At 46.6% G+C, this 25,792-nt stretch overlaps 1 protein-coding gene across 3 annotated transcripts in view; it reads left to right on the forward strand.

Annotated features, from left to right (window-relative positions):
• The window catches only part of CYB5R4 (cytochrome b5 reductase 4), a 59,071-nt gene extending 33,493 nt beyond the window's left edge, over positions 1-25,578 (forward strand). For all 3 annotated transcript variants that reach the window (XM_068148929.1, XM_068148938.1, XM_068148946.1), the window contains 6 exons: positions 3,503-3,643; positions 6,701-6,853; positions 9,467-9,617; positions 19,909-19,995; positions 22,047-22,211; positions 24,925-25,578. In XM_068148929.1, coding sequence (XP_068005030.1) covers positions 3,503-3,643; positions 6,701-6,853; positions 9,467-9,617; positions 19,909-19,995; positions 22,047-22,211; positions 24,925-24,979 — 752 coding nt within the window. In that variant the 3' untranslated portion in view covers positions 24,980-25,578. The remainder of the gene's footprint in view (positions 1-3,502; positions 3,644-6,700; positions 6,854-9,466; positions 9,618-19,908; positions 19,996-22,046; positions 22,212-24,924) is intronic.
• The last annotated feature ends 214 nt before the right edge of the window (positions 25,579-25,792 follow it).

The raw sequence follows: 25,792 nt of genomic DNA on the forward strand, positions 1-25,792 counted from the left end.
AGCTACCTGTGGATGTCACCTGGTCTAACCTGCGGCCCCATGCAGAGCTACAGGCTGGGGTCAGAGTGGCTGGAGAGCAACCAGGCAGAGAGGGACCTGGGGGTGCTGGTTGATGGTAGGCTGAACATGAGCCTGCAGTGTGCCCAGGCAGCCAAGAGGGCCAATGGCATCCTGGTCTGCATCAGGAACAGTGTGGCCAGCAGGAGCAGGGAGGTCATTGTGCCCATGTACACTGCACTGGTTAGGCCCCACCTGGAGTCCTGTGTCCAGTTCTGGGCCCCTCAGTTTAGGAAGGAGGTTGACTTGCTGGAACGAGTCCAGAGAAGGGCAACAAAGTTGGTGAGGGGCTTGAAACACAAGCCCTATGAGGAGAGGCTGAGGGAGCTGGGGTTGCTTAGCCTGGAGAAGAGGAGACCCAGGGGTGACGTTATTGCTCTCTACAACTACCTGAAGGGAGGTTGTAGCCAGGTGGGGGTTGGTCTCTTCTCCCAGGCAGCCAGTACCAGAACAAGAGGACACAGTCTCAGGCTGCACCGGGGGAGGTTTAGGCTGGAGATTAGGAGGAAGTTCTACACAGAGAGAGTGATTGCCCATTGGAATGGGCTACCTGAGGAGGTGGTGGAGTCACCATCACTGGAGGTGTTCAGGAGGAGACTTAATGGGGTGCTTGGTTGCATGGGTTAGTTGGTTGGGTGGTGTTGGATGATAGGTTGGACACAATGATCTTGAAGGTCTCTTCCAAACCGGTTTATTCTATTCTATTCTACCTGTTCAGTCAAAATTTGAGTATCTCCAAGGACAGAGACTGTCTCTGGGCAACTCACCCCAGTGTTTGATGAGAGCATTTTCCTGGTGATGCCTGGTTGGAATTCCCTGGGCTGCAGCTTGTGCCTTTATGCTAGCGACGAGAGGATTTTTCAGTAGGAGGAGGACAGAAGAAATGTTATTTCACTGGAATTGCTTCAGTGCATTAAGTGTCATTTAGAAGGATTTCATGCTCAAGTATTCTCATCTGTGGACTTGTCATATTTTGAAAGGCTTTACATGAAAATATTCGCTGGGACTGGTTACAAATTTCACACCGAGTGCTTTGCCCTGGAGATCATTTCCAGTATAATGATAGCCAATGTTGTAGCAGAGGTAAAGGACTTACCTTGATCTGAGCCAGCAGTGTGCCCAGGTGGCCAAGAAAGCCAATGGCATCTTGGCTGGGATTAGAAATGCTGTGTCCAGTGGGAGTAGGGAGGTGATTGTCTCCTTGTACTCAGCTCTGGTGAGGCCACACCTCGAGTATTGTGTCCAGTTTTGGGCATCTCCCTGCAGGAGAAATGTGGAAGTGCTGGAGGGAGTGCTGAGGAGGGCAGCAAAGCTGGGGAAGGACCTGGAGAACAAATCTTATGACAAGTGACTGAAGGAGCTGGGGATGGTTAGTTTGGAAAAGAGGAGGCTGAGAGGAGGCCTCATTGCTCTCTACAACTACCTGAAAGGACCTTGTGGAGAGGCTGCTGCTGGTCCCTTCTCACAGGTAATTAATTAGTGATGACACAAGAGGGAATGGCCTCAAGATACTACTGGATAGGCTTAGACTGGACATTAGGAAACATTTTTTCATGGCCAGAGTGCTCAGGCCTTGGAATGTGCTGCCCAGGGAGGTGGTTGAGTCCCCAAGCCTGGATGTGTTTCAAGGTGATTTGGCTGTGGTGCTTGGGGCTATGGTTTAGGGGTGACCCTTGTAGTGTAGGTTTCTTGGTTGGACTTGGTGATCCTGAGGGTTTTCTCCAACCTGAATGTTTCTGGGATTCTGTATCAGAAATACTTGTGCTACTAGCAGTGAAACTGCAGCAATGTGGAGGAGCCAGCCCAGTAAATACTGATAGCACTGACTGACCTGTGAGAAATGAACACACAGCTCAGCAGCACTCTGCTCAAACTTCAGAATAAACCAATAAACCAGGCTGGAAGAGACCTTCAAGATCATCATGTCCAACCTACCATCCAACACCACCCAACCAAACAAACCATGGCACCAAGCACCCCATCAAGTCTCCTCCTGAACAACTCCAGCGAAGGTGACTCCACCACCTCCCCAGGCAGCCCATTCCAATGGGCAATCACTCTCTCTGTGTAGAACTTCTTCCTAACATCCAACCTAAACCTCCCCTGGTGCAGCCTGAGACTGTGTCCTCTTGTTCTGGTGCTGGCTGCCTGGGAGAAGAGACCAACCTCTGCCTGTCTACAACGTCCCTTCAGGTAGTTGTAGAGAGCAATAAGGTCACCCCTGAATAGAATAGAATAGGATAGAATAGAATAGGATAGAATAGAATAGGATAGAATAGAATAGGATAGAATAGAATAGGATAGAATAGAATAGGATAGAATAGAATAGGATAGAATAGACCAGAATAGAATAGACCAGACCAGACCAGGTTGGAAGAGACCTTCAAGATCATCGTGTCCAACCTATCATCCAACACCACCCAACCAAATAACCCATGGCACCAAGCACCCCATCAAGTCTCCTCCTGAACACCTCCAGTGACGGCGACTCCACCACCTCCCCGGGCAGCCCATTCCAATGGGCAATCACTCTCTCTGTATAGAACTTCCTCCTGACCTCCAGCCTGAACCTCCCCTGGCGCAGACTGAGACTGTGTCCTCTTGTTCTGGTGCTGGCTGTCTGGGAGAAGAGACCAACCTCTGCCTGTTTACAACCTCCCTTCAGGTAGTTGCAGACAGCAATAAGGTCACCCTTGAGTCTCCTCTTCTCCAGGCTAAGCAATCCAGCTTCTGGCTGGGCTTAGGCAGTCTGTTACTGACGGCTGTGGTGCTGTGCCTTTCTTGCATTTCATTTGCATTACTCAGACTGGTTTTGGCCTGCCTGTGTGTATTCATCTTGTAGTTGAGTGGTAAATTTTAGTGCAGATGCAGTGTAATGCAAGAAGTTCCGCTTTCTGCTAGTATTTGGTGGTATTTTTACTTCTTTCCAGTCAATGCTGCTAACAGACAGGTTCAGTAATGTAAGCCCAGTGTCAGGCTGGTGTAATCTGTAAGGCTAATAATGTAAGGCTTAGTCTAAAATCAGAAAAATGTTTATGCTTCTGTTATTAAAATAACCTTGGAGCCTTTTTATAAGGGTGTGTAGTGAAACACATACTTGATTAGATAGTGCTGGGTGATAGGTTGGACTTGATGATCTTGAAGGTCTTTTTCCAACCAGCCCATGACAGTTCTTCATGGAAAGAAAGACTGGCCATTGGAATGGGCTGCCCAGGGAGGTGGTGGAGTCACCATCACTGGAGGTGTTTAGGAAGAGACTGGATGGGGTGCTTGGTGCCATGGTTTAGTTGATTAGATGGTGTTGGGTGAGAGGTTGGACTCGATGATCTCACAGGTCTTTTCCAAACTGGTTAATTCTGTTCTGTTCTAGTCTGTTCTTAAAAGATGTATGAGAACCAAAGAAGTCAGATTGAGACATGAGTAACAAATAAAATCATGTTTTTAGGACTCTTCTACAGAAAATGCAAGCTGGTTTCTAAGACAGAAGTTACCCACGACACCAAGCTGCTGTGCTTGCTGTTGCCTAAGGGCACACATCTGCAGGTTCCCACTGGGCAACATGTTTACCTCAAACAGATCATTGCAGGTAAGAGAAATTGAGAATGTAGCCCTGGATATAGTGATATCAATCCATTTGCAGAGTCTTGGGAGAATGCCAAGTCCACAGCCACTAATTCCCTGCTTAGAAAGTCTCTCCTTCCAGCATCACGATCTGTGCTTAATTAATGAACTGACTGAATTAATAGTGCTGGGAAGCTGGCTGTTGAGGTGGCTGGCACTTATTGGTGACCTGCTTGGCTTCTCTTTCAGCTTTCCCTTTAAAGCATTCTCTCTGCTGAAGCAGTGCTGCTCATTTTCAACGAGAGGGAAGCTCACTGTCCATGTGCCATCAGTCACTTCCTTTTACTTCACAGCTATTTTAGCATCCAAGGGATAATACTGCAGTTTTGCTTTGGTTTCATTTTCCTTTTCTTCTGAGGGTGTTTTAGGGAGTGGACAGAAGCTCTTTTATCCCTCTCCAAAGGAGTATCATAGTATCAGTCAGGGTTGGAAGGGACCACAAGGATCATCTAGTTCCAACCCCCCTGCCATGGGCAGGGACACCCCACACTACATCAGCCTGGCCAGAGCCTCATCCAGCCTGGGCTTAAACACCTCCAGGGACGGCACCCCGACCACCTCCCTGGACAACCCATTCCAGGGCTTCACCACTCTCATGGGGAAGAACTTCCTCCTCACATCCAGCCTGAATCTCCCCACCTCCAGCTTCATTCCATTCCCCCTAGTCCTATCCCTACCTGAGATCCTGAGAAGTCCTTCCCCAGCCTTCCTGTAGGCCCCCTTCAGATACTGGAAGGCCACAATGAGGTCACCTGGGAGCCTTCTCTTCTGCAGACTGAACAGCCCCAACTCCTTCAGTCTGAGTAAAAGAGAGCACTCCACACAGCACTGGAAAGAACTGGAAATCTACATGGAAGTACTACTCACAACTATATACAACAACACAAAACCATACAAAATACACCAGTTCATATTTAGCCTTGCCCCAGTTCACTCCAGTCTGGGCTTTACCAAGTTCTCATTAGGCCAGAACCTTCCCAAAACCTTCCCCTGCAACCAGGTCACAATCCCAGGCCAAAATGCACCCCCCCCTATAATTCCCTACCCAGGCCTGAATGACACAGTAAAAATTAGCCCAAGCCAGGCTGCAAACCTTCTGCACAAGGGATAAGGTCCATCTGGGAGCAGAGAAAGGCAGAAAAGGTGAGAAACTGACTGCACAGCAAGTTTATATATGGAAGGGAGATGTAGACTGATGGGAGTGAAATAACAAAAGATTACTTTTTCCATCTCCCTGCACCTCTCTGGTACTTGGAGGTCTTTTGACTTAAGACATCCTGTCTGTTAAACCCATAGCACTTGTGTGATACTGTTTTACACTCCAGATGCACAATATTAATCATAGAATCAACCAGGTTGGAAAAGAACCTCAAGAGATCATCAAGTCCAAGCTAACACCTCCTGACAACTAAACCATGGCTTCAAGTGCCACATCCAGTCCTTTTTAGAACACCTTCAGGGATGGTGACTCCACCACCTCCCTGGGCAGCACATTCCAATGGGCAATCACTCTCTCTGTATAGAACTTCTTCCTAACATCCAACCTAAACCTCCCCTGGTGCAGCCTGAGACTGTGTCCTCTTGTTCTGGTACTGGCTGCCTGGGAGAAGAGACCAACCTCTGCCTGTCTACAACCTCCCTTCAGGTATTTGTAGAGAGCAATAAGGTCACCCCTGAGTCTCCTCTTCTCCAGGCTAAGCAACCCCAGCTCCCTCAGCCTCTCCTCACAGGGCTGTGCTCCAAACCCCTCACCAACTTCATTGCCCTTCTCTGGACTTGTTCCAGCAAGTCAACATCTTTCTTAAACTGAGGAGCCCAGAATTGGACACAGGACTCGAGGTGCAGCCTAATATTTTACCCCTTTCCCGAGGAGTGAAATAAAAATGCTCCACACTGGATTGGAAGTTTCAGTGGAAATTCTATTTACAAATATATACAAAAGCTATCCAGGTAAAAGGAATACATTCACAAATTAGGCTTAGTTCTTCACCTGGGCCTGCCAGGCCAACACCTTCCAGAGCCTTCCAGACACCCCCACCCCCCTCAGCCAAGAGCAGCCAAACTGCCCCCTGCCCCGGCCAAGACCCAGGGCTACCACAGGCTTCAACAGGCCTGGTGGTGTAGCTGGAAATTCCCTGCCAGCCAAGGCCAAGAGAAAGTCTCTGCTCCACAAACCATGAGGATAACAGCATGCATCCCATGATGGAGAGGAGCGGAGAGGAGAGGAGAGGGAGAGGGGGAGAGAGAGAATTGGCTATACACTGCCTTAAAGAGAGAGGTACAGGAAAGGGGAATAGAATAACAGATTACAATATCCTGGGGCAAATTGCTTGTCCCCCTGGGACTCTCTAGCCTCTGAAGGACTTTTCTTTATGGTGAAACCAATTAATCTTAATTCTCCCTTAACCTACAGCAGATACTTTTTAAGATGTGCTCATTGTGGTCATGCTGGTCACTGTACTTTCATTAGTGTGCATGGCAAAGAGGTTTCTCCAAAGGATTTTTGCATGTCCTTCAACTGCAGACTCTTTATTTTTCCCCTCCATACCCTAATTCTTTGGTGCTGTCCATCTTTTTCAGCCTATTTTTTTTTCTCCCTCTCATTCAGTAGCTCTTTGAAAAGCTAGTGGGAGAAAATATAATCATGCAGTATGAAAAATCTGCTATTTCAGTTTAGAGGAAAAAAAAAAAGCTTCAAGCTGTGGCACTTGAAATTAAATGCAAATGTTTAGTTTTCCCTGTCTCTGGGGGTGGGCTCTGGAGCTTTTCTCTCAGTGCTTTGAATTGCTAAGTGATGTAGAAATGTAGAGGAGCTTGAAGATGATAATTGGAAGGGGAAGATTACTATAATAAGAGCTGATGTAGTGGAAAGCAACATCCTTGTGTGAAAAGCATGGAGTGGTGTTAGTTTGGTGGCATTTGCAGGTGGTTTGTTGGGGTTTCTTTGGCATTTCAACTTAAGTTTACTGGCTGCAGAGTACTGCTCACATCATTTCACTTCCCTCTTTTGCCTTCTCTCTAGGAACAGAGGTAGTAAAACCATACACACCTGTGTTGCCTTCTTTGCCACTAGATTTCAAAGAGCCATCTCCCCACGATGGTGCATGTATATATTTAATGATAAAAATTTATCCCTCTGGACTGTTCACACAGGCACTGGACCACCTACAGATTGGTAAGTAAATGCTGGGGTTTGGTTTGGGGTTTGGTTTTTGGCTGGTTTTCCAACACATGCTTTATCTTGGTGCTGGGTGACAGGTTGGACTTGATGATCTCTCAGGTCTTTTCCAACCTTATTGATTCTATGATCTTAAGAGGACACTGGATGGGGTGCTTGGTGCCATGGTTTAGTTGATTGGAATATGTTGGGTGATAGGTTGGACTTGATGATCTCAGAGGTCTTTTCCAACCTTATTGATTCTATGAACGTGTGCAGAGAAGGGCCACGAGGATGAGCAGAGGGCTGGAGCACCTCTCCTATGAGGACAGACTGAAGGAGTTGGGGCTGTTCAGTCTGCAGAAGAGAAGGCTCCCAGGTGACCTCATTGTGGCCTTCCAGTATCTGAAGGGGGCCTACAGGAAGGCTGGGGAGGGACTTCTCAGGATCTCAGGGAGTGCTAGGACTAGGGGGAATGGAATGAAGCTGGAGGTGGGGAGGTTCAGGCTAGATGTGAGGAGGAGGTTCTTCCCCATGAGAGTGGTGAAGCCCTGGAATGGGTTGTCCAGGGAGGTGGTTGGGGCGCCGTCCCTGGAGGTGTTTAAGCCCAGGCTGGCTGAGGCTCTGGCCAGGCTGATGTAGTGTGGGGTGTCCCTGCCCATGGCAGGGGGGTTGGAACTAGATGATCCTTGTGGTCCCTTCCAACCCTGACTGATACTATGATACTATGGTCTTAAGAGGACATTGAATGGAGTGCTTGGTGCCATGGTTTAGTTGATTGGATAGTGTTGGGTGATAGGTTGGACTTGATGATCTCAGAGGTCTTTTCCAACCTGGTTAATTCTATTCTATTCCATCTTGGATTCTCTCTCTGGGAATTCTGATGTTGTTATTGCTTAACTACTTACACATTGGAACATGCTTGCAACTTCTGAAAAAAAGATGTATTCTGCATGCCCTAATTGTGCAGGCTTATCCTCACTGTAACTGGGAGCTGACCATAAAGGGTGAGGCTGAGGGAGCACAGGAGCAGGCTGCCCAGGGGGATTGTGGAGCCTCCTCTTGAGACTTTCAAAACCCACCTAGATGCATTCCTGTGTGGAAACTCCCATCACCTCAGAGCAGTGCTGCAGTGGTGCAAGCTGCAGTGGGTTCATCTGCTGCACCAGCTTGGGGAGGGCTCTATTGGTGAGGACATTTAACTTCTCCTCACAGGGTATTAACAGGCTCTGAGAGTCAGGGAGGAGAAAAATACTCTTCAGTGTCTAGGGATTGTACTTCAGCTTGTGGGTCTTGTAGTTAACTGAGTTTGAAGGTATCACTCTTCAGGAGCCATGGAGTCCAGGACTCAAATGGTGGCTCACTCTGGCCCCTGCTGTGCCTTACTCTACTGTTTGTAGCAGTGTGGGGAAGCTATAGGGTACTAAAATAGACAAGTTGCAGAAATCCTGGCAACTGGTCAGGGAGGCTTTGGAAGTGGAAGCTGAAGAGGTTTTAGCTTTTTAAAATAGAAAGGCACTTGCTATTTAAAGCACAAGCCCTGTGAGGAGAGGCTGAGGGAGTTGGGGTTGTTTAGCCTGGAGAAGAGGAGGCTCAGGGGAGACCTTCTTGCTCTCTACAACTCCCTGAAGGGAGGTTGTAGCCAGGTGGGGGTTGCTCTCTTCTCTCAGGCAACCAGCTCCAGAACAAGAGGACACAGTCTCAGGCTGTGCCAGGAGAGGTTTAGGCTGCATGTTAGGAAGAAATTCTCCACAGAAAGAGAGATTGGCCATTGGAATGTGCTGCCCAGGGAGGTGGTGGAGTCACCATCCCTGGAGGTGTTGAAGAGGGGATGGGAAGAGACACTTGAAGCCGTGGTTTTGTTAGTCCTGCAGTGCTGGGTGCTAGGTTGGACTTGATGATCTCTGAGGTCTTTTCTAACCTTATTGATTCCATGATTTCTTCTGACTACCCTAGATGATCCTGCTTTGGCAGGGGTGTTGGATTTGATCTCTGGAAGTCCCTTCCAGCCTCTAATGTTCTGTGATTCTTAAAGCTGTTCTGATCTTCCAAATGTGTTCAAGTATTGAGGGATGTCAACTGTATCCCAAGTCATGGCTGATCACTTTCACAAGGGACTTCTTGTACTTTTCAGATAAAGAAGGCTAAATGTGTCCTGTTAGACTTAAGATGCATTTCCTTTTCTGTTCCAGATACAGAGGTAGATCTGTAACACTGATTTTGCAAATGTTTCTGTCCTCATAGTATAAAATCCATTGAGACAGGGCATTTTAATTGAACATCTGTTCATTTAATAGAATCATAGAATCACTCAGGTTGGGGAAGTCCAACCCATAACCCTGCTCTGCAAAGTTCACCTCTAAACCATATCCCCAAGCACCACATCCAAACGACCTTTAAGCACATCCAGGTTTGGTGATTCAACCACCTCCCTGGGCAGCCCATTCCAGTGTCTGACTACTCTTTGTGTGATGATCCTTGTGTGAAATGTATAATGCCTTTCTGAAAGAAATCCTGGTACTGCAAAGATCAAAGCAATGTAAAAGGGCCTTTAAAAAAGATCAGAATACTGATTGGCTTGCTTCCATCTCATTAATATTAATTCTTCTTCCTTTTATTTTCCCAATAAAGGAGATTATATTTCTGTCAGCAATCCTGAAGGTAACTTCAAGAAGTCAAAGGTTCAGACTTCAGAAGATGTCTTTTTATTGGCAGCAGGCACAGGCTTCACACCGATGGTTAAGCTGCTGAATTTTACTCTGACTGAAGTTAGCTGCCTACGGTATGTACACTCCTGATGATTCAGCTCCAAGAAAGAGTCATCCATAGGTAGGAGGAAATGTAATGGGCAAGCCAACAGGCTGGACAGATGGACAGAGTCCAAGGGCATGAGATTGAACACATCCAAGTGCCAGGTTCTGCACATTGGCCACAACAACCCCAGGCAGTGCTACAGGCTGGGGTCAGAGTGGCTGGAGAGCGGCCAGGCAGAGAGGGACCTGGGGGTGCTGGTCAATGGTAGGCTGAACATGAGCCTGTAGTGTGCCCAGGCAGCCAAGAGGGCCAATGGCATCCTGGCCTGCATCAGGAAGAGTGTGGCCAGAAGGAGCAGGGAGGTGATTCTGCCCCTGTACACTGCACTGGTTAGGCCACACCTTGAGTCCTGTGTCCAGTTCTGGGCCCCTCAGTTTAGGGAGACTTGCTGGAGCATGTCCAGAGAAGGGCAACAAAGCTGGTGAGGGGTTTGGAACACAAGTGTCTCCCTATGAGGAGAGACTGAGGGAGCTGGGATTGCTTAGCCTGGAGGGGAGGAGACTCAGGGGTGACCTTATTGCTCTACAACTACCTGAAGGGAGGTTGTAGCCAGGCAGAGGTTGGTCTCTTCTCCCAGGCAACCAACACCAGAGCAAGAGGACACAGTCTCAGGCTGCACCAGGGGAGGTTTAGGCTGGAGGTCAGGAGGAAGTTTTGCACAGAGAGAGTGACTGCCCATTGGAATGGGCTGCCTGAGGACGTGGTGGAGTTGCCATCACTGGAGATGTTCAGGAGGAGACTTGATGGGGTGCTTGGTTGCATGGTTTAGTTGATTAGGTGGTGTTGGATGATAGGTTGGACATGATGATCTTGAAGGTCTCTTCCAACCTGGTTTGCTCTGCTCTGCTCTGCTCTGCTCTGCTCTGTTCTGCTCTGTTCTGTTCTGCTCTGTTCTGTTGTATTCTATTCTATTGCCTCAGTAGTACTGAAACAATTAATAAACTAAAATGTTATGAAAACATTTTCCTTTGACTTATGCCAAAAGCTGACATGCTTTAGGGAAGAGTCTGTCAGAGTCTCAGGGAGCTTAGACATATTTGATTATTAGCTGCCATCAACAAAATGGACTGAATTGCATTTTGGATTTTAGTTGTTAGACAAAGGAGCTCACCCAGTAGAAAATCTGAGGGTTGTTGTTAGGTTTTGGTGTGTATGTTTGGCTTAGGGTTTTTTTTCTTTGTGTGGTGTTGTGTTGGTTTTGTGTTGATGTGGGGGGGGGGGGCAGGATGTTACTGGGTTTATTTGGTGGTTGGTTGTTTTAATTAGCATTGCATTTGAATGCTTTTTTTCCACTGTTGAAATGCTTCAGTGTAGATAGTGGGTTTAGGAGTGAGGAGGTTTGCAAGTGTAGAATTAAGGCTTCTCTCTGATCTATTAGAATGGCTAGGGTGCTTTCATATGACTTTCACCTGCTAAGCAACACTTACACGTTTTTACCAGGTGAGTTCCACTTTTCAAAGTGGAGAGTCACACAAAAGTGTGACTTGTGTAAGCATAGTATCATAGTATCAGTCAGGGTTGGAAGGGACCACAAGGATCATCTAGTTCCAACCCCCCTGCCATGGGCAGGGACACCCCACACTACATCAGCCTGGCCAGAGCCTCGTCCAGCCTGGTCTTAAACACCTCCAGGGACAGGGCCTCAACCACCTCCCTGGACAACCCATTCCAGGGCTTCACCACTCTCATAGCATAGCATTCAGTCTTGTCAGATGCCTAAAGAGGTGTGGGTTGCATGTGCAGTCTATGTTCAGCTAGTAAAATAGAAAATGGAATAGAATTGACCAGGTTGGAAGAGACCTTTGAGATCGTCGTGTCCAACCTATCATCCAACACCATCTAATCAACTAAACCATGGCACCAAGCACCCCATCCAGTCTCTTCCTAAACACCTCCAGTGATGGTGACTCCACCACCTCTCTGGGCAGCACATTCCAATGGCCAATCTTTCTTTCTATGAAGAACTTCTTCCTAACATCCAGCCTAAACCTCCCCTGGCACAGCTCGAGACTGTGTCCTCTTGTTCTGATGCTGCTTGCCTGGGAGAAGAGTCCTAAAACCTACAAAAGGGAGCATTACTTGTCCTTGATCAGTTGAACAGGTTGCTTTGACCCTGTTATATCCTGCATATGCTTGATGTGATTGTCCATTTACAACTGTAAGAGAGTATACAATAGCTCAACTTCAAAAGGAAATGCAGAGTTGCTCTAGGGGAATACTTTGATAAAGGGGAGTGGTGCTCACATTGCTTTCAGCAAAGATCTTCTTCTAGAGTCATATCTTGAAGAATGTCCAAGCATTGACATTTTTGTCAGTGTGAACTGTTGTAAACTGGGAGAGGGTAAATATGGAAAGCATATCCAAACACTGTTTTCCTCAAAGCTCTGCAGAGGACAGCTCAACAGACTTGCTACTGTTTTCCTGTATCTTTGACTTTGAACTCTTGTAATGGAGATTAATTTCTAATACTGAGTTTGATTCAATTTAAGCACAGGATGTTTTGGTTCATTATGGCTTTAAGAAGCACATTTTGAAACAACAGAGGGAGATTATTTAGGCACTGGTCTTCATAGTAAAGCTACAAAAGGTGGCATGTCTTGCAGAAAAAAATACCTAAACCCAGCCATCATTCGTGTGTTGCTTATTGTTCAGCATTTACACATCATCCTGTTTGGTGAGCACAGAGGCTGGGTACTCTTTGGCTCTTCTGAAGCATTCTGTATTGTCAGTGGGCTGCACCCAGAGAAGCATAGCCAGCAGGTCAAGGGAGGTGATTCTCCCCCTCCACTCCACTCTGGTGAGACCCAACCTGGAGCATTGTGTCCAGTTCTGGAGCCCCTATTACAAGAGGGATGTGGAGGTGCTGGAAGGTGTCCAGAGAAGGGCCACAAGGATGATCAGAGGGCTGGAGCTCCTTTCCTATGGAGACAGACTGAGAGAGTTGGGGTTGTTCAGTCTGCAGAGAAGAGAAGGCTCTGAGGAGACCTCATTGTGGCCTTCCAGTGTCTTAAGGGGCCTACAAGAAAGCTGATGAGAGACATTTTAGGGTGTCAGGTAGTGATAGGACTAGGGGGAATAGAGTAAAACTAGAAGTGGGTAGGTAGAGATTGGATGTTAAGAAGAAGTTCTTCCCCATGAGGGTGGTGAGACACTGGAACAGGTTGCCCAGGGAGGTGGTAGAAGCTTCATCCCTGGAGGTTTTGAAGGCCAGGCTGGATGTGGCTGTGAGCAACCTGCTGTAGTGTGAGGTGTCCCTGCCCATGGAAGGGGGCCTTTTGAACTGGATGATCCTTGAGGTCCCTTCCAACCCTGACAAGAAAGAAAAAACTTACGGAGAGCATGGTAAAAGATGCAAATCTTGACATTTTGTCCAGAAGCAGAATAAAGAGAGTACATAATGTGCAAAAGACTTCTACTGCACAAACAGTCCTTTAAAGATGGCCAGAGTGACTTCTTTTCATTCTTCTTATGTTAACAGTTTCATTCATAGTATCATTCATAGTATCAGTCAGGGTTGGAAGGGACCACAAGGATCATCTAGTTCCAACCCCCCTGCCATGGGCAGGGACACCCCACACTACATCAGCCTGGCCAGAGCCTCATCCAGCCTGGGCTTAAACACCCCCACGGACAGGGCCTCGACTACCTCCCTGGACAACCCATTCCAGGCCTTCACCACTCTCATGGTGAAGAACCTCCTCCTCACATCTAGCCTGAATCTCCCCACCTCCAGCTTCATTCCATTCCCCCTAGTCCTGCTCACAGCTACCTTAGGATGCAGCAGCATCTGTTTTCTTACTAGCTGAAGTAAATGAGATTTCCCTTCTTGTTCTGAAGGCTTGTTTGGTGGTGAAGTAACTTGACCTGGTGCAGGTTCTGTGTATACAGGGGAGGTTAAGCCTTTGTTGTTCTGATTTAGGCAGCTTGGGCTTTTTGACTTTTCATTTGCCCTTCAACCTTCACTTTCTCTTTTGGGAAAATAAGTGCAAGAGAGTGTGTGTGTATCTATGCTATTCACATGCAGGAGATTATATGTATAAATAATGTGATTTGCATGATATTATCTTACTGTGAAGAGTAATGATTGCTGTAGATGTGCATTGCTCATGCTGGAACACAAATTGCAGAAAGCTGAGGAAGCCTCTGAATAACAGGATAGAATTAACCAGGTTGGAAAAGACCTTCGAGATCATTAAGTCCAGCCTATCACCCAACACCATCTATCAACTAAACCATGGCACTAAGTGCATCATCAAGTCTCCTCTTGAACACCTCCAGTGATGGTGACTCCACCACCTCCCTGGGCAGCACATCCCAATGGCCAGTCTCTCTTGCTGGGAAGAACTTCTTCCTAACTTCTTCTCAGGATATCAGGTAGTGATAGGACTAGGGGGAATGGAATGAAGCTGGAGGTGGGGAGATTCAGGCTAGATGTGAGGAGGAGGTTCTTCACCATGAGAGTGGTGAAGCCCTGGAATGTGTTGTCCAGGGAGGTGATCGAGGCCCTGTCCCTGGAGGTGTTTAAGACCAGGCTGGATGAGGCTGTGGCCAGGCTGATCTAGTGTGGGGTGTCCCTGCCCATGGCCGGGGGGTTGGAACTAGATGATCCTTGTGGTCCCTTCCAACCCTGAATGAAACTATGAAACTATGAAACTAACATCCAGCTTAAATCTCCCCTGGCGCAGCTTGAGACTGTGTCCTCTTGTTCCATTGGTGGTTACCTAGGAAAAGAGACCAACCCCCACCTGGCTACAGCCTCCCTTCAGGTAGTTGTAGACAGCAATGACTGAGTTGTCCCTTGAGGGTACAGAAGCAGCTTCTGCCTAGTGCTGGGGAGTGCTACTGAACCTCTCGAGCTGCACTGTGGATGCTGGAGAATCCACAGTTCCCCTAGGCAGCATTTGTTGTGGTGCAATGGGCTTTGATTGGATTTCTACTCTTAATATCTAGCCAAAGGCTCCCAATTATCTTCAAAGTAAAAGTGGTAAATGTGAAAAACAGTTTTGTGCTGTTCCTGTCTGCAGTGCCCTTTTGTACATTAAGTCATAATGCTCTGCCTTCAGCTTGCTTTCTTCTCTTTCAGGCCAAATTGTATTTGGCCAGAAGATTAGTTTAAAAAGAGTACTAGTCCTCTAGGCTGTTTTGCTGTTTGGGTTTTTTCCTCCCTCCCTAAGATGAGATTTTTGCTCCTTTTTACTGCTGCTGTTTAAGTGCAATCAGGTGGATATAGCTCTTAAAACCGAGGCACAAAGGCACTAAGCACTAGGTAGAGGATTGACACTTGGCACTCCTCCCCAGCAAGTGTAGGGTACTTGTAGACTGCTCTTGATTTTCCTTGAGAGTTGTATCTTGTTTTGTCTCCAGCTTTCCAGGGTAGCTCATTCCACGTTTGGGGGGTTTCTGTTCTCTTTATAGTGCTGAGCAGTTACATTAGAATATATGTATAGAATATATAGAATCCAAGGGCAGGAGATGGAACACATCCAAGTGCCGGGTTCTGCACACTGGCCACAGCAACCCCATGCAGAGCTACAGGCTGGGGTCAGAGTGGCTGGAGAGCAGCCAGGCAGAGAGGAACCTGGGGGTGCTGGTTGATGGTAGGCTGAACATGAGCCTGCAGTGTGCCCAGGCAGCCAAGAGGGCCAATGGCATCCTGGCCTGCATCAGGAACAGTGTGGCCAGGAGGAGCAAGGAGGTCATTCTGCCCCTGTACACTGCACTGGTTAGGCCACACCTCGAGTCCTGTGTCCAGTTCTGGGCCCCTCAGTTTAGGAAGGAGGTTGACTTGCTGGAACGAGTCCAGAGAAGGGCAATGAAGTTGGTGAGGGGTTTGGAACACAGCCCTGTGAGGAGAGACTGAGGGAGCTGGGGTTGCTTAGCCTGGAGGAGAGGAGACTCAGGGGTGACCTTATTGCTGTCTACAACTACCTGAAGGGAGGTTGTAGACAGGCAGAGGTTGGTCTCTTCTGCCAGGCAGCCAGCACCAGAACAAGAGGACACAGTCTCAGGCTGCACCAGGAGAGGTTTAGGCTGGAGATTAGGAGGAAGTTCTACACAGAGAGAGTGATTGCCCATTGGAATGGGCTGCCTGGGGAGGTGGTGGAGTCACCATCATTGGAGGTGTTCAGGAGGAGACTTGATGGGGTGCTTGGTGCCATGGTTTAGTTGATTAGGTGGTGTTGGATGACAGGTTGGACACGATGATCTTGAAGGTCTCTTCCAACCTGGTTTATTCTAATTAACTAGAGCAGATATATTTCTTTACACTGGGGGGTGTCAGTAAGGATATCTCCAAGCATTATTCTCCAAAGGACCAATTTTGACCTTTGTGCCCAATGCATGCCTTTCCTCTGCACTTTTTATAGGGTGGGTTTTTCCCCCCACCTGGGTAACACTTGATGCTGTGGTGCACCATACCAGCTTTGACAGCAGTACAGTTTCGAAGTGGCCTTTGTTTGCCTTGTGTTGAGGGAGGTCAGCCCTGGGAAGCAGGTTGAGAATCTAGATTTTTGACACATTCTGTCTCCTCAATAAGATGGTTTTAGCTTTTAGAGATGCAGCATAGGGGATTTGGGGCTGATTTGTTTCTATACCACACAAGTACTTTGTAACTTATTTTGACTTGTAATGCATCTGGAATGATCTTTGAGGTCTCTTCCAACCCTAGTGATGCTGTGAATATCTTCCTTTCAATAACACTCATGATGTGTATTATATACAAGTCACACAGAATCACAGAATTGTCAGGGTTGGAAGGGACCCCAAGGATCATCTAGTTTCAACCCCCCTGCCATGGGCAGGGACACCTCACACTAGATCAGCTTGCTCAGAGCTACATCCAGCCTGGTCTTCAAAACCTCCAGGGATGAGGCTTCCACCACCTCCCTGGGCAACCTGTGCCAGTGTCTCACCACCCTTGTGGTGAAGAGCTTCTTCCTAATGTCTAATCTAAATGTGCTGGTTTGAGTTTTAACTGGAGTTTCAAAGCTCAAATGATAACATACTGAGATTCCTCCCCTCTCCCTTTTCCTAGTAAGGTAAAAAACAAACAAACAAAAAGGTAGGGGAAAGGAGAGGTAAACTCACAAAAGAAATAGCCTAGAATTGATTTGGAAGTCAAAGAGGTAAAGTTTTAACATAGTCTATGTATAGCAATAACAGAGAAGGTTCCCAAAGGTAAGGGATAAGGATAAGTAGGAAAATATACAAAACCAAGGCTGGGTGGCCTTGTATTTCCCTGGATGCAAGTGGATCCAGCTCTTTAGAAAGCGTGGATACAGCCTGGAAAAATAGGCTCTGACCATGTGGTCAGTGCAGGAAGCAGCAGCAGATGACCTCCCTTGAGCAGGTGAAGCAGGGAAAGAGATGTTGCCCCTTTTTATAAGCTCGCTGGACAGGAAGAGGGAGTGGAATAGACCAGCTTTGACCATGGGGACCCCTCCTCCTGGGAGGGGGGGAAAACCCAAGTCTCCCTCTGCCCATGTGCATCAAGTTTCTTTTGTCCACCTGAGGGCTGGGTGGTTCTTTCAGCCCCCCATACAGGATGGGTGTAACCCAGCACACTAAATCTCCCCTCCTCTAGCTTGGATCCAGTCCCCCTAGTCCTACCATTACCTGACACCCTAAGAAGTCTTTCACCAGCTTTCTTGTAAGCCTCCTTCAGGTACTGGAAGGCCACAGTAAGGTCTCCTCAGAGTCATAGCTCAGTTCTGTATTTTGGCTCCAGAAAATCAATATGCTTCTCCTGAGCAGAAAATGATCTCTTACCTTTGTCATCTAATGTGGCTTGTAAGAGATATCTTGGAATCTTGAGTTGCTACCAAACTGCAAAAAGGGAAAAGTTTGGAAGTCTAAAAATGTGATATCTTCAGGCTGGAAATATATAAGCTTGCAGATTGCAGGTGAAGAACTGCTGAGGCCCTTAGCATTTGATGCACAGGTGTGAAAGTTGGCTCTGCAAGGCAGAGAGGAGGAGGTAATGGGAATTAGTATTTTTAGTGCAGCATCACATATTTGTTTGAGGAACAGGTTCTTTACCATGAGGGTGGTGGAACACTGGAACAGGTTGCCCCCAGGGAGGTAGTTGAGGCCTGATCCCTGGAGATGTCCAAGGTGAGGCTTGACAAGGCTCTGAACAACTTGATCTAGTTGAGGATGCCCCTGCTTATTGTAGAGCAGGTTGGACTAGATGACCTTTGGAGGTTCCTTCTAACCCAAACCACTCTATGAAATGCCCTGTGTCTAGTCCTAGCCTCTCAGAAGCAAGGTCTGCTGCATGTGAAAGTGCTGCTGGCTAGTGGAATGCCAGGTTATGGAACTGGTATTGCCCAGCTGTGTGATGTGCAGCACCAGCAGGCTTAGCTGACAGGTGCCCACATTTCTGTGCCAGGTATCCCAGTGTCCTGCAAACTGACCTTGCTGCTTCTGGCACCACAGCAATGTGCTCTGTCCTCACAGACCTTGTGCCTAAGTAGAAAAAAATACCCAGTTGCTTAAAGCCCTGTGAGGTGCAGTTCTGGAGCTGCTTGCATTTAGCAGCACCATCCTCTGTCTTCTGGCAGTTGTCCCCAGGGTATTAGTCTGTTGTTAGCCATAAAGAAGTTAGGGGGGTGTGTGTGGCTTCATCAAATGGTAAATTCTCTTTTGTAAAACATCATTCTTTCTGCCTTTTACCTCCACTGCAGCATGGAAATCTGAGGAGTTGATAGCATTGACCTTAATTGCAGATAGCATTGACCTTAATTGCAGATAGCATTGACCTTAATTACAGAGCATTCATTTATATATATATATTTAATGTGAACTATCTGGCAAATAAAATGTTTGCAAGCAGTAGCTTTCCAGGGGGATAGATCTTACAAACCAGCAAATAAAGTAAGAGTAAGATAACCTGGTACAAAGGTGTAGGTCACTTCTCAAGTTATGAGCTGATTTTCTTGCACCTCTGTGTGTCTAGGTTCCATCTTTATGAAATTAATGCTGATATAACCCCCTGGAAGTTCCAAGGTGGATGTGATGCAAGCTGGGGGATGTGATACTAAAAATGTGTGCAGAGTTTGTGTACTGAGTGTTAGGCTGGAGAGGTGGGCACAAGCCAACCTCATGAAGTTCAATAAGAGCAAGTGCAGGGTCCTGCATCTGGGTCGAGGCAATCCCAGGCACAAATACAGGCTGGGCAGGGACTGGCTGGAAAGCAGCCCTGAGGAGAGAGACTTGGGGGTGCTGGTGGACAAAAAGCTCAACATGAGCTCTCAATGTGCACCTGCAGCCCGCAAAGCCAATCAGATCCTGGGCTGCATCAGGAGAAGTGTGGCCAGCAGGTCGAGGGAGGTGATCCTCCCCCTCTACTCAGCCCTGGTGAGACTCCACCTGGAGTACTGTGTCCAGTTCTGGAGCCCCTATTACAAGAGGGATGTGGAGGTGCTGGAAGGTGTCCAGAGAAGGGCCACAAGGATGATCAGAGGGCTGGAGCACCTCTCCTATGAGGGCAGACTGAAGGAGTTGGGGCTGTTCAGTCTGCAGAAGAGAAGGCTTCGAGGTGACCTCATTGTGGCCTTCCAGTATCTGAAGGGGGCCTACAGGAAGGCTGGGGAGGGACTTCTCAGGATCTCAGGTAGTGCTAGGACTAGGGGGAATGGAATGAAGCTGGAGGTGGGGAGATTCAGGCTAGATGTGAGGAGGAGGTTCTTCCCCATGAGAGTGGTGAGACCCTGGAATGTGTTGTCCAGGGAGGTAGTTGAGGCCCTGTCCCTGGGGGTGTTTAAGAGCAGGCTGGATGAGGCTCTGGCCAGGCTGATCTAGTGTGGGGTGTCCCTGCCCATGGCAGGGGGGTTGGAACTAGATGATCCTTGTGGTCCCTTCCAACCCTGAATGAAACTATGAAACTATGAAACTGTAGTGCTCAAGCACCAATGAGGAAGCACTAGCTAAAGCTTCACAAGCTGTGTTTGTCATTTCAGCCACATCTGAGTAACTTCAAAAGACTTCCAGTTCAGCGGTTCCTGAACTTGAGGTTGCAACTGCAGACAGGGTTGTGAGATCGAGAAGAGAGGTCACAAGTCCAGCAGACATTCAGGGACAGTAAGGAAGTATACTGAGTTAGTGGCAAAATCGATTTGAGGGCTGCAGAGTTGCAAGACACCAGCCAAACCAAAAATGGGTGCAAAAGGCTTCTCTCTGATGCAGTACAGTCTGATTCTTGAACATGGTTTTAATACAGACACAATCTGCAGTAATTGTTTTATTGTTATTGTTTTAAGGAAAGTGAAGCTGATCTTCTTCAACAAAACAGAAGATGACATACTTTGGAGGAACCAACTAGAACAATTAGCTCTGAAGGATGAAAGGTATTTACAAGTCTTGTGGAGAGCAGCTGACACCATGCCGGTGTATAGGAGAACAAATCTGGTAGTCACAGGGACTAGGGGGAATGGAGCAAAAGTAGAAGTGGGGAGCTTCAGATTGGATGTTAAGAAGCTCTTCCCCATGAGGGTGGTGTGAGACTGGAACAGGTTGCCCAGGGAGGTGGTAGAAACCTCATCACTGGAGGTTTTGAAAGCCAGGCTGGATGTGGCTCTGAGCAAGGTGATCTAGTGTGAGGTGTCCCTGCTCATGGTAGGGGGGTTGGAACTAGATAATCCTTGAGGTCCCTTCCAACCCTAACAATTCTATGTTTCTATGGAGAAACAGGTTTAGTAGATTAACAAAGGAAGAAATGGGGAAATAATAATACTGAGACCACCATACTCTATACATGAGATTGTTTAACTGTACAAATTCTGTCTCAGGTATTGGATTGTCTTTGAGTCTACTGATCTCATTTGAATCACAATGCACAAATTACCTGCTGTTGTTCACAAGATTTCAGCCACTTTGAGGGTTTAACCTTTACATTTTTACAGGAGAAACAAGTTTTAGGAGCTCTTTTAGGAGCTCTTTTGGGGGCATGCCTTTGGGATAGAGTGCACCATACCCTTTGTGCTTAGAAGAGAATTTCCAGCAGTGTACTGAAATCACAGAACTAGATGATCCTTGGGGTCCCTTCCAACCCCTTCTATGATTCTAAGTCCTGGGGCTTGGACTGACTGTACAGCTTGGGCACAAGGACAGATTCCAGGGCTGGAAACTCTTAGCTAAGAATTTCATGAGTCCTGGGGAGTGGAGGGAGGTGAGCTTAGAATGGTCACAGATGCATAGCAGCAGGCTATGCCATTACATTCTGTGGGTCCCATAGGAAGCCAGGGATTTGATTGGACAGTGTTCAGGAGATGTTTATTGGGGATGTTATATTAGATGGTTGTTGTGAAAAGCTTTTTGAAGGTGAAGAAAATCAGCCTTAGCAGTAGAAGATAGAGAGATGCAAACGGCAGCACGAAAGCCACAGGGAAGGATGTACCCTGGGGGCAACATCCTGAAATGATGAGAACTCTTAAACAATCTCTTTGCTGCCCCTTAGTTGAGAAAGTGTTTATCTAGAAACTCAAAGTTTAAGCCTGTTAATTCTAATTTTACTTGCTATTTGTTGACTTTTTTCCCCCTCAACACCATGTAATTGTGGATTAAAATGCAGTAGTGAGTATAGTTCTGTTAGGAGTCATGGGAATCTCAGGGTACTCTGGCTTTTACCACTAGATGAATTGTCACTGCCTAGTTTTTATATGATAGGAGTGCATTTTGTTTGTGGTTACCTCATTCTTAGCTGGAATTGCATGAAGAAATTAATTTCACTTGTTCCTCCAGCACACTGAAGTGAAAAATCAATATTACTGCATAGCCTGGTGATGTCTGGCACATTCACAGCTTCAGAGTCTAGACTGTGTGCAAATTTACTGTAAAAACCAAAACCCTTTCCACCTTTCAATAAAAGCCTGATAAGCCAGGGCTTGGTGGTATTTTCACCCAACAACCAATCTGTTGGTGAGGTTTTTGAAGCCTCATTAACCTCATTTTCTCATTAACAAAATTGTGCTGACATTTTCTCCAAGCTGGCTGAAGCGCTCTTACCTCACTGCTTGTGCACTGAGCTGCATCAAGAAGATTTGTGTGAGTGAATAAGGGAACAGGAAAACCTCTGCTTTAGTATCTTCAGTGGCGCCAGCTGGTTTTCATTATAAGGTGAAACATAGAACTAAATTTTGAAGATTGCAAGGTTGGGTTAAATGATGAAATACTGGAGGTGATTTGACCTTGGTGACAGGTTGGACTTGATGATCCTCAAGGTCTCTTCCAACCTTAGCTGTGATACTGTGACCTGGCTGGTAGGAGCACCTTAATGCCTGTGAGATCTGATACTGTGTAAGGGGAGCTGAGCAAAGCAGGAAACATCAGTCACTAGCATTTTGTGTAGCAGATTTCTAGGCAGAAACAATATTTTATGGAATACTCTTCTCCTTACCAGGTTTGAGGTACAATTCATTCTTTCACAACCAAGAAAGGACTGGGTGGGTAAACAGGGGAAGATTTCATCATCTCTTCTCTCTGAGTTCGTGAAGAGAAGCAGAAAAGACTCCAAAGTGCTTATCTGCATCTGTGGTCCAACACCTTTTACAGAGCAAGGAGTACAGTGAGTATTTCAAATGGTGAAATAGCGAACAAGAAGTCATCACCTAAGCAGCTCCAGTGGATGTGGCTTGGTAGTCTTTCCAAAATGGCCTTAGGTTTTCTGCTTTGCAAGGAAAAACAAATTAAATCAAAAGCCAGCCAACCAAAACAAACAACTCCCAATGACAACCAAAAGAAACCCCTAAACAAACCCCGGAGACACAACTCCCAAAGCCAGCCAACCAAAGAAAAACACAAACACAACACCCCAAAGCCATAAACAAAACAAAAACCCCAAACAAACAAAAAACCTCCTCCCCAAAACCCAACACAATAAAACCAAAACCAAAGTGACCAACCCATAACCCCCAAAGCCAGCCAACCAAAGAAAAACACAAACACAACACCCCAAAGCCATAAACAAAACAAAAGCCCCAAACAAACAAAAAAATCCCCTCCAAAAACCAACACAATAAAACCAAAACCCAAAAACAAAGCAACCAACCTAACAAAAAAAAACCCCAAACACAATTCCACCCCAAAAAAAGCCACAAACAAAACAACAAAAAACAACTAAAAAGGGGGGGGGGGGGGGAGAAATTAATACACACACACACAAGAAAACACCAAGAAGCCAAAAAAAGACCCCTGCAACACTAACAACAAAAAACCTCCACCAACTCTCAAACCAACCAACCAAAAGAAAACACCACCAGAAAAAAAAAACCCAGAAACAAAACAACAACAAAAAAATCCACCAAAAACTAGAAAAATAATAACACACAAAAAAGAATCAAAACAAACCACTAGCAAAACAAAATTCCCCACCTGGCATCATGGCATCAGACCTGAGAGCTGTATTTAATGTATAGTCAAGTAAATAACCAGCAGTATGTAAATTTCATGAGCTCTACTGAGTTGTTCAAGACTTTCTAAGGGCATCACAAGGATGCTAAGACAAGGAACAGCAGGTACAAGCCTGAACATAGAAGGTTTCACCTCAACATGAGGAGAAACTTCTTTCCAGTGAGGGTGACAGAGCACTGGAACAGGCTGTCCTGAGAGATTGTGAAGTCTCCTTCTCTGGAGACTTTCCAAACCAGCCTGGATGCATTCCAGTCTGGACTACCCCAGGTGATCCTGCTTTGGCAGGAGGGTTGGATTTGATCTCTGGAGGTCCCTTCCAACCTCTAATGTACTGTAATACTGTGACCACCTCTAACAGTGATGTTTTCCCCCCAGAGTTTGCAATGCTGCTTTTAATTTCGTAGAAATCAATAGATGTTTCATAGATGTTCATAGAAAAATTGCTATAACAGGAAATAAATTTTCTGTGACAAATTAAGTTACAAAAAGTAAAATTCAGAGCAGTTTTCCATCACTTACCTGATTTTTTTTTTTAATTAATTTATGTCTGTACCTAATACTTTCCTTGGTTTTTGTGCCATATATTAAAAGGTAAGAGGTTCTCTAACTTTCTTTTGCCCAGCTTCTGTATCCTGAAGCATTATGGCCATGACTTGCTCTTCTGCAGGCCTACTGAAGTCACAGTATCACTAAAGTTGGAAGAGACCTCAAGGATCATCAAGTCCAACCTGTCACCACAGACCTCATGACTAGACCATGGCACCAAGTGCCACATCCAATCCCCTCTTGAACACCTCCAGGGACGGTGACTCCACCACCTCCCTGGGCAGCACATTCCAATGATAATGACTCTCTTGGTGAAGAACTTCCTCCTCACCTCGAGTCTAAACCTCCCCTGGCGCAGCTTGAGACTGTGTCCCCTTGTTCTGGTGCTGGTTGCCTGGGAGAAGAGACCAACCCCCTCCTGGCTATAACCAGGTAGTTGTAGAGAGCAATGAGGTCACCCCTGAGCCTCCTCCTCTCCAGGCTAAACAATCCCAGCTCCCTCAGCCTCTCCTCACAGGGCTGTGCTCAAGGCCTCTCCCCAGCCTTGTTGCCCTTCTCTGGACACGTTCAAGTGTCTCGATGTCCTTCTTAAACTGAGGGGCCCAGAACTGGACACAGTGCTCAATGTGTGGCCTAACCAAAGCAGAGTCAAGTGCAAGGATTTAATTGAGGGTGGAATTGGCTAATAATTGAGCTGCCTCTTGAGACTTTTGAGATGATTCAAATGATATCTCCATTTATTTTTAGAAATCTTTGAAGGGTCTTAAAAGATCCTGCAGCACCTAGGAGCTCTTGGGCACAAATTGCTTTATTAATGTACTTGCAAAGGTGAAGGCTTCGAGATGACCTAACTGTGGCCTTCCAGTATCTGAAGGGGGCCTACAGGAAGGCTGGGGAGGCACTTCTCAGGATCTCAGGTAGGGATAGGACTAGGGGGAATGGAATGAAGCTGGAGGTGGGGAGGTGCAGGCTGGAGGTGAGGAGGAAGTTCTTCGCCATGAGAGTGGTGAAGCCCTGGAATGGGTTGTCCAGGGAGGTGGTTGAGGCCCCATCCCTGGAGGTGTTTAAGCCCAGGCTGGATGAGGCTCTGGCCAGGCTGATGTAGTGTGGGGTGTCCCTGCCCATGGCAGGGGGTTGGAACTAGATGATCCTTTTTGTCCCTTCCAACCCTGACTGATACTATGATACTATGATACTGTGAACTTCATTGTACACTTCTGGAATGAAAAGCCAAAGTAGCTGTGCTGAAGTGCTTCATCTCTCTCTGTGATGGCTTTTGGGTTACAAATACTAATATGGTGACCTTCATTTCTGCCTTTCAGATGCCTGAAGGATCTGGGGTACTGCCAAGAAGAGATCCATGCTTTCACTGCATAAACCCCAAGCAGAATCTCCTTGTTTGTATAATTTAATCTTTATTTATTTACATCCATGGATTTAAATAAGTGAGGAGCAATTTTGTAAGGCTTGAAATTTCACTCTTGGTACCAAAACTGTTTCTCAGAAGAAATCTATCTTTGGGGTGGGGGGTGGGGGAAGAAAAAAACCCACCAGAATTTTTATACAGTGTTTTATCTTGGTTTTGTAAATACTTTTGGTAAGACTTAAGTCAGCCAGGTATTAATTTATTGTAAAGGCAAGCAAAAATGTGTTGGATACATGGTGTAAAATATTTCATGTTGTTGGGTTCATGAGAATCCTTGAAGTTTGTGGCAGGCACTGATTTACACCTTGGCAAAGCTTATTGTTTCTTACTGTAAAAAGTCTGAAGAGCAATACTGTGTGAAATGAAATACTGCACTGTAACTCAGGTGATCAGTCCCCTGAAAAACGTTCTCTCTCCTCTGAGTCCTGTGTTTGACTGGCAAGTCACCCAGAAACGTTTTTGGCTTTGTAAACAGAGACAACCTTTTGGTAAAATAGAAAATTTACACCAACTAATAAAATGAAGCAATGGTTTTACATTCCTTCCTGCATTTTTTGCTAATGGTTTGGTTTGGTTTCAGTTTTCTGATGGCCTGCAGGAAGGTTTGTGCAAGCTTAGAGAACCAGCTGAGAACTCGCCACAAAACTTAACAGTGAGACCTCACCTGATACCAGCTATCCCTTCTCATGAGATGTTCTGAGGGTAAAAACACATCAGCTGATGGCCTGCAGATAGCAGGGTGAGGACCATAGAAGTGCCTAAAA

This window comes from Melanerpes formicivorus, unplaced genomic scaffold (genome assembly GCF_026170545.1).
Source record: "Melanerpes formicivorus ecotype bairdi unplaced genomic scaffold, bMelFor1.0.p_v2 SCAF_2, whole genome shotgun sequence".
NCBI classification, from domain to species: Eukaryota; Metazoa; Chordata; class Aves; order Piciformes; family Picidae; genus Melanerpes; species Melanerpes formicivorus.